This window comes from Hordeum vulgare, chromosome 5H, assembly GCF_904849725.1.
Source record: "Hordeum vulgare subsp. vulgare chromosome 5H, MorexV3_pseudomolecules_assembly, whole genome shotgun sequence".
In the NCBI taxonomy this organism is placed as follows: Eukaryota; Viridiplantae; Streptophyta; class Magnoliopsida; order Poales; family Poaceae; genus Hordeum; species Hordeum vulgare.
The window spans coordinates 555,236,156-555,244,964 of NC_058522.1; the positions used below are offsets into that span (position 1 = coordinate 555,236,156).

General features: G+C 45.8%; 1 protein-coding gene across 1 annotated transcript; it reads left to right on the forward strand.

Moving 5' to 3' along the window:
- Positions 1-1,468: 1,468 nt before the first annotated feature.
- Positions 1,469-3,304, forward strand: LOC123452034 (GDSL esterase/lipase At5g55050-like). The gene is made up of 2 exons (XM_045128609.1): positions 1,469-1,709; positions 2,475-3,304. Exons 1-2 carry the CDS (start codon positions 1,469-1,471, stop codon positions 3,302-3,304), a joined length of 1,071 nt encoding a protein of 356 aa, XP_044984544.1.
- Positions 3,305-8,809: the final 5,505 nt, after the last annotated feature.

Consider the following 8,809-nt stretch of genomic DNA (forward strand, 5'->3'; position numbering starts at 1 on the left):
CTAGGTCTATTTTTCATCAATACAAAAAACTCCTTCACCAATTTATGTTTATTTTCTTGCCGATTTGTCCTATCACTATTTGTTTTTAATCTTGTATCGAGCAAGAACAAGGGGATTGAAAAAACCCCCTTGTCTTTGTTGGGTGCAAGAAATTTATCTGTTTTTGTGTAGGTACTGTCAACGTTGCTAGCTTAGTGATTTCTACTGGTTCGATAAACCTTGATTTTTTAACTAAAAAAATACTTTCAGCTGACGTGCTAAGTCATCTTTTCTCTTCAAGAAAATTCAACAACTCCAACGTGAGTAGCAGAGGATGAAGGGGCATCTCATACACATGATTTTGAGAAGCCCGTTGTTCAGACCGTCTCCCGGAACAAGAGGTTGAGCACATTGCCAACTTTTTGGATATGCATCGACAACTACAAGATAACATGATGCATATGCAACTTCTCAATAAACTTGTGGAGTATATGTGGATCCACAGTAGAAATCACTAACCTTTATTCTTTTTCCATGGACAATATTAATGCCCGGTCTATGTTTGGATTGTGTATTCTTAAGTAGGGATAATTTGTATTTGTGTATGCTACTCATTGTTCGGCCACAATGATCGATGTGCATGTGCTTGCATATGTTTAATGTTCTTGTAAAGTAGGGATTGTGGTGGTAAATGGAACCATTTGAGGTTTGACATGTCGTTGTGTGCGGGTGCGTCTGAATGTGTCCACAAATGTTTAGGAACCCGGATTTGGCAACTCCGGTGATGCTCTTACGAGTCAATAAAGAGCGCCTATGTTGGAAACTCACTTCATTTATGTGAACAATTACTCTCAGAGATAGTATGACCCATGCGCTGATCATTAATAAAATCTTGTTGTTTTTGCCGGGTGATCATACACAAAAATCATGGGTCTTTCAAATAATTTCATACTTTCTTTATACCACAATATTTGTTGTTGAAGATAACTAGTCTAGCTCTCTTCAACAACAACAATAAGTATATTTAGGAACGGAGGGAGCACATGTGAAGACTGATGACCGAGGGACAGCAACGAGCGCACGCCAGGTCAAGTAAAGGGTATCCGGACGGAGACCCGTCCAATACGGTCGGTTGTCATTTTTGGTTGGTTATTATGTAATCGGCATGCCGTTTTCTCCACACAACAGAGCACATACACACGCGCACTGCAACAACGTACGTACTCCTCTGCCGCGCTCTTTTTTAGTACGTACACACATATGGAAGTAGAATGTTTTATCCTCCATTTCAGAAGAAGAATGTTTTATCCCTCCCGTGGTTGCACGCTTGCTTCCACTTGATCCTGTGCGGCCTATAAATTGCCGTGAGCCGAACCTCCTGAACATAACTCATCGTGCACTGCCAACGGGTCGTGTGAGAAGATAAAGCGCACATCGCTCTAGCTGCTCGAAGCAACACTTGTTTGTTCAACTCAGCTAGCTACTAGCAATGGCGGGTGCCAGCTTTGTAGTCGGTTCATGTGCCCTGGTCATCATGGCTTTCATGTCCGCGGCAACGGCAGCGTCCGTGCCGGCAGTGTACGTGTTCGGCGACTCGCTGGCCGACGTCGGAAACAACAACCATCTGCTGACGGTGCTCAAGGCGGACTTCTCGCACAACGGCATGGACTACCCGGGCGGGATGGCCACCGGCCGCTTCAGCAACGGCAAGAACTCCGCCGACTTCCTAGGTGAGTTGCCTACTCATTTCACTCCATCGAATACCAATCAATAGATTTTTTTTTTCTTGCTTGTTTGCTACTACTCTCTCCGTTCCTAAATATAAGTCTTTTTAAAGATTTCATCAGAAAACTACATACAGATGTATATAGAGTATAGACATACTTTAGAGTGTAGATTCATTCATTTTACTCCGTATGTAGTCCCTTAGTGAAATCTTTTAAAACAATTATATTTAGGAACGGAGGGAGGGAGTAGTTTGTACGGCCGGAGCTAGGTTAGTTACTTAGTTAAATAAAATTAAATAAATGATTGTCACGTTCAGTGTCAATCTGTTATTGAAGATATATCTTCTGCTACAGAAAAAGTGTAATCTACACTTATCCCAGCTATATATTTTCCTATTCTTCAGCCCATTTTTTTTAAATATAACTTGAGAAAGTGTACGACTTTTCACTATATCCAAGTTGTAGCAACTATGACTTGGCCAGCTAGCATATATATCTACGTGCAGATTTGGCGGCCATAAGAAAGTATATTCTTTTTGTAGACGTTGATATCTTTACCCATGTCTTTCATCCCAATTAGCTAGCAATTGGTACCATGCAAAAAAAAAAGCCTAGCAATTGGTGAGTTCAGCCACATTTAGTCGAATTTGTTGCCACACAACATTTCCTTATTGAAGGAGCATATATATATATGCTGATCAACATACATGCATGTGATGTAAGTACGTGTTCTCCGACTTTGTTGTTAATGGATGACTTGAATTACAGCCGACAAGCTTGGGCTGGCGACCTCGCCACCGTACCTGGCCCTGTCCTCAAGCAGCAATGCCAACTACGTGAACGGCGTCAGCTTCGCTTCCGGTGGCGCAGGGGTCTCCAACGCCACAAATACAGACCTGTGCATCACATTTGACAAGCAGATCGAGTACTACTCCGGCGTGTACTCCTCCCTGGCGCGCAGCCTCGGACAGGCCCAGGCCGCGACCCACCTGGCCAGGTCCATCTTCGCCATCACCATCGGCAGCAACGACATCATCCACTACGCCAAGGCCAACACCGCCGCCACACCCTCCCAGCAGCAGCAGTACGTCGACGCGCTCATCCAGTCTCTCTCCGGCCAGCTGCAGAGCCTCTACAACCTCGGAGCGCGCAAGGTGTTGTTCCTTGGCACGGGACCGGTGGGCTGCACCCCGTCGCTACGGGAGATGAGCTCCACCAAGGTTTGCAGCGTCGTGGCCAACGCCATGGCCGTGCAGTACAACAAGGCGGCCGAGGGCGTGCTGAGCGGCATGGTCGTGCAGCACCCTGACCTGCACTACGCGCTCTTCGACTCCTCCGCCGCGCTGCTCCGGTACATCGACCAGCCGGCGGAGTACGGGTTCACCGAAGCCAAGGCGGCGTGCTGCGGCCTTGGGGACATGAACGCCAAGATCGCCTGCACCCCGCTCAGCAGCTACTGCGCCAACAGGTCGGACCACGTCTTCTGGGACTTCTACCACCCCACGGAGGCCACCGCGCGGATGCTCACCGCCACCGCCTTCGACGGGTCCGCGCCCTTCATCTTCCCTATCAATGTAAAGCAGCTCAGTGCCATATAGAATTGTATGTAGACTAGCACTAGATTCATCTGCTGTGTATATAACAAGGATTGTAGATGTTTTTACACATCAAAGTGCAGAAAAATATCAAATATACATTGGAGCTATATATTCATAGCTTCCTAATTTTTCTCCAAAGTCCGAGTAGTGTTTTGAAGCCTTTGGTCAAGGGCAGTGCTAGACGTTGACGCTGCCCCGAAATTCGGCCGGCCGCCGATTCAATCGGGCCAGACCGTCTGATTGGTTCATGCAGGCTTCATTCTTCTACAGAAAAAAAAAAACCGCTCCTACAGCACGAGACTCTGTCTTTTATGTGCATCTCCGGCAACGCAACCTCCACAGGCCGCCGGCGATCGCATCCGGGAGCCTCGTAGCCCTTCCTCCGCCCTGCTGTTGCTCGCCGTAGAAACTCCTACCGCTCGTCAATTTTAGTTGCAGTCCGCCATCGACTGGTTGCAGCTCCGCGTTGATTAGTTGCAACTCCTGTCTCCATGGTTGCAGCACCCTGATGCGCCATCGCCGCCCCCTCACCATTGACGCTCGCTCCATGAGGTTGCTGTTGGAATTATGCCCTAGAGGCAATAGTAAATGTATAGTTATTATTATAATTCCTGTATCAAGATAATAGTTTATTATCCATGCTATAATTGTATTGAATGAAGACTCATTTACATGTGTGGATACATAGACAAAACACCGTCCCTAGCATGCCTCTAGTTGGCTAGCTAGTTGATCGATGATAGTCAGTGTCTTCTGATTATGAACAAGGTGTTGTTCCTTGATAACTGGATCACGTCATTAGGAGAATCACGTGATGGACTAGACCCAAACTAATAGACGTAGCATGTTGATCGTGTCATTTTGTTGCTACTGTTTTCTGCGTGTCAAGTATTTATTCCTATGACCATGAGATCATATAACTCACTGACACCGGAGGAATGCTTTGTATGTATCAAACGTCGCAACGTAACTGGGTGACTATAAAGATGCTCTACAGGTATCTCCGAAGGTGTTAGTTGAGTTAGTATGGATCAAGACTGGGATTTGTCACTCCGTATGACGGAGAGGTATCTCGGGGCCCACTCGGTAATACAACATCACACACAAGCCTTGCAAGCAATGTAACTTAGTGTAAGTTGCGGGATCTTGTATTACGGAACGAGTAAAGAGACTTGCCGGTAAACGAGATTGAAATAGGTATGCGGATACCGACGATCGAATCTCGGGCAAGTAACATACCGAAGGACAAAGGGAATGACATACGGGATTATACGAATCCTTGGCACTGAGGTTCAAACGATAAGATCTTCGTAGAATATGTAGGATCCAATATGGGCATCCAGGTCCCGCTATTGGATATTGACCGAGGAGTCTCTCGGGTCATGTATGCATAGTTCTCGAACCCGCAGGGTCTGCACACTTAAGGTTCGACGTTGTTTTATGCGTATTTGAGTTATATGGTTGGTTACCGAATGTTGTTCGGAGTCCCGGATGAGATCACGGACGTCACGAGGGTTTCCGGAATGGTCCGGAAACGAAGATTGATATATAGGATGACTTCATTTGATTACCGGAAGGTTTTCGGAGTTACCGGGAATGTACCGGGAATGACGAATGGGTTCCGGGACTTCACCGGGTGGGGGGGGGGGCGTTCCACTACATCAACCGCGTTCTCTAACGCTTCTGCTGTACGATCTACAAGGGTACGTAGATCACTCATCCCCTCTCGTAGATGGACATCACCATGATAGGTCTTCGTGCGCGTAGGAAAATTTTTGTTTCCCATGCGACGTTCCCCAACAGTGGCATCATGAGCTAGGTTCATGCGTAGATGTCTTCTCGAGTAGAACACAAAAGGTTTTGTGGACGGTGATGTGCGTTTTGCTGCCCTCCTTAGTATTTTCTTGATTCCGCGGTATTGTTGGATTGAAGCGGCTTGGACCGACATTACTCGTACGCTTACGAGAGACTGGTTTCATCGTCACGAGTAACCCCCTTTGCTCAAAGATGACTGGCAAGTGTCGGTTTCTCCAACTTTAGTTGAATCGAATTTGACCGAGGAGGTCCTTGGATGAGGTTAAATAGCAACTCATATATCTCCGTTGTGGTGTTTGCGTAAGTAAGATGCGATCCTACTAGATACCCTTGGTCACCACGTAAAACATGCAACAACAAAATTAGAGGACGTCTAACTTGTTTTTGCAGGGTATGATTGTGATGTGATATGGCCAACGATGTGATGTGATATATTGGATGTATGAGATGATCATGTTGTAATAGAAATATCGACTTGCACGTCGATGGTACGGCAACCGGCAGGAGCCATAGGGTTGTCTTTATACTAACATATGTGCTTGCAGATGCGTTTACTATTTTGCTAGGATGTAGCTTTAGTAGTGATAGCATAAGTAGCACGACAACCACGATGGCAACACGTTGATGGATGATCATGGTGTGGCGCCGGTGACAAGAAGATCGTGCCGGTGCTTTGGTGATGGAGATCAAGAAGCACGTGATGATGGCCATATCATGTCACTTATGAATTGCATGTGATGTTAATCCTTTTTGCACCTTATTTTGCTTAGAACGACGGTAGCATTATGAGGTGATCTCTCACTAAAATTTCAAGACGAAATTGTGTTCTCCCCGACTGTGCACCGTTGCTACAGTTCGTCGTTTCGAGACACCACGTGATGATCGGGTGTGATAGACTCAACGTTCACATACAACGGGTGCAAAACAGTTGCGCACGCGGAACACTCGGGTTAAGCTTGACGAGCCTAGCATGTGCAGACATGGCCTCGGAACACATGAGACCGAAAGGTCGATCATGAATCATATAGTTGATATGATTAGCATAGGGATGCTTACCACTGAAACTATTCTCAACTCACGTGATGATCGGACTTGGGATAGTGTAAGTGGATCATGAACCACTCAAATGACTAGAGAGATGTACTTTTTGAGTGGGAGTTTGGCATATAATTTGATTAAGTTGAACTCTAATTATCTTGAACATAGTCTAAGTCCACTTTGAATATATTTGTGTTGTAGATCATGGCTCACGCAAGTGTCATCCTGAATTTTAATACGTTCCTAGAGAAAGCTAAGTTGAAAGATTATGGAAGCAACTTTGTAGACTGGGCTCGTAATCTTAAGCTAATCTTACAAGCTGGAAAGAAGGATTATGTCCTTAATGCTGCGCTAGGAGATGAACCACCCGCTACGGCTGATCAGGATGTTAAGAACGCTTGGTTAGCGCGTAAGGAGGACTACTCAATAGTTCAATGTGCAGTCTTGTATGGCTTAGAACCGGGACTTCAACGTCGCTTTGAGCGTCATGGAGCATTTGAGATGTTCCAGGAGTTGAAGTTTATCTTTCAGAAGAACGCCCGGATCGAGAGGTATGAGACCTCCGATAAATTCTATGCTTGCAAGATGGAGGAAAACTCGTCTGTCAGTGAACATGTGCTCAAAATGTCTAGGTACTCAAACCGTCTAGCTGAACTGGGGATTGAACTCCCGCAAGAAGCTATCACTGACAGAATCCTTCAATCACTGCCGCCAAGCTACAAAGGCTTTGTGTTGAACTACAACATGCAAGGGACGAACAAGTCTCCCGGCGAGTTGTTTGCGATGCTGAAAGTCGCAGAGTCTGAACTCCGTAAAGAGCATCAAGTGTTGATGGTGAGCAAGACCACTAGTTTCAAGAGAAACGGCAAAGGCAAGAAGGGCAATTCGAAGAAGAGCGGCAAGCCTGTTGCCAATCCGCCGAAGAAACCCAAGGCTGGACCTAAGCCTGAAACAGAGTGCTTCTATTGCAAGGGTATGGGTCACTGGAAGCGCAATTGCCCCAAGTATCTGGCAGATAAGAAGGCGGGCAAAGAGAAATCAGGTATATTTGATATACATGTTATTGATGTGTACTTAACCGGCTCTCGTAGTAGTGCCTGGGTATTTGATACCGGTTCTGTTGCTCACATTTGCAACTCGAAGCAGGAACTGCGGAATAGACGAAGGCTGGCGAAAGACGAAGTGACGATGCGCGTAGGAAACGGTTCCAAGGTTGATGCAATCGCCGTCGGCACAGTGTCACTTCAGCTACCATCGGGATTAGTGATGAACTTAAATCATTGTTATTTAGTGCCTGCGTTGAGCATGAACATTATATCTGGATCTTGTTTATTGCGAGACGGTTACTCTTTTAAGTCTGAGAATAATGGTTGTTCTATTTCTATGAGTAACATCTTTTATGGTCATGCACCGAATGTGAGAGGATTGTTCATATTGAATCTTGATAGCGACACGCATATACATAACACTGAGACCAAAAGAGTTAGAGTAAACAATGATAGCGCCATATTTTTGTGGCACTGCCGCTTGGGTCATATTGGTGTAAAGCGCATGAAGAAACTCCATGCTGATGGACTTTTGGAGTCACTTGACTTTGATTCACTTGACACGTGCGAACCATGCCTCATGGGCAAGATGACTAAGACTCCGTTCTCCGGAACAATGGAGCGTGCAAGTGACTTGTTGGAAATCATACATACCGATGTGTGTGGTCCAATGAGCGTGGAGGCACGCGGCGGATATCGTTATTGTCTCACCTTCACTGACGATTTAAGTAGATATGGTTATGTCTACTTGATGAAGCACAAGTCTGAAACATTTGAAAAGTTCAAGCAATTTCAGAGTGAAGTGGAAAATCATCGTAACAAGAAGATCAAGTTCCTGCGGTTTGATCGTGGGGGTGAATATCTGAGTTTCGAGTTTGGTACTCACTTAAAACAATGTGGAATTGTTTCGCAGTTAACACCGCCTGGAACACCACAGCGTAATGGTGTGTCCGAACGTCGTAATCGTACTTTGTTAGAAATGGTGCGATCTATGATGTCTCTTACTGATTTGCCGTTATCATTTTGGGGTTATGCATTGGAAACAGCTGCATTCACTTTAAATAGGGCACCGTCAAAATCCGTTGAGACGACACCATACGAAATGTGGTATGGCAAAAGGCCAAAGTTGTCGTTTCTTAAAGTTTGGGGATGTGATGCTTACGTCAAAAAGCTTCAGCCTGAAAAGCTGGAACCCAAAGCGGAAAGGTGCGTCTTCATAGGTTACCCAAAAGAGACAGTTGGGTACACCTTCTATCTCAAATCCGAGGGCAAAGTGTTTGTTGCTAAGAACGGAACTTTTCTCGAGAAGGAGTTTCTCTCGAGAGAATTGAGTGGGAGGCAGATAGAACTTGACGAGGTTGTCGAACCTCTCATCCCTCTGGATGGTGGCGCAGGGCAAGGGGAGACCTTTGTCGTTGCGACGCCGGTTGAGGAGGAAGTTAATGATGATGATCATGAAACTCCAGTTCAAGTTTCTGTTGAACCACGCAGGTCGACGAGATCACGTGTTGCTCCAGAGTGGTACGGTAATCCCGTCTTATCAATCATGTTGTTAGACAACAATGAACCTGCAAATTATGAAGAAGCAATGGTGGGCCCAGATTCC

Excerpts from the sequence above, each read along its gene's own strand:
- LOC123452034 (XM_045128609.1), top strand. The coding sequence starts at position 1,469 with ATGGCGGGTGCCAGCTTTGTAGTCGGTTCATGTGCCCTGGTCATCATG. Across the intron at positions 1,710-2,474 it reads GAACTCCGCCGACTTCCTAG|CCGACAAGCTTGGGCTGGCG; the intron begins GTGAGTTGCCTA and ends CTTGAATTACAG.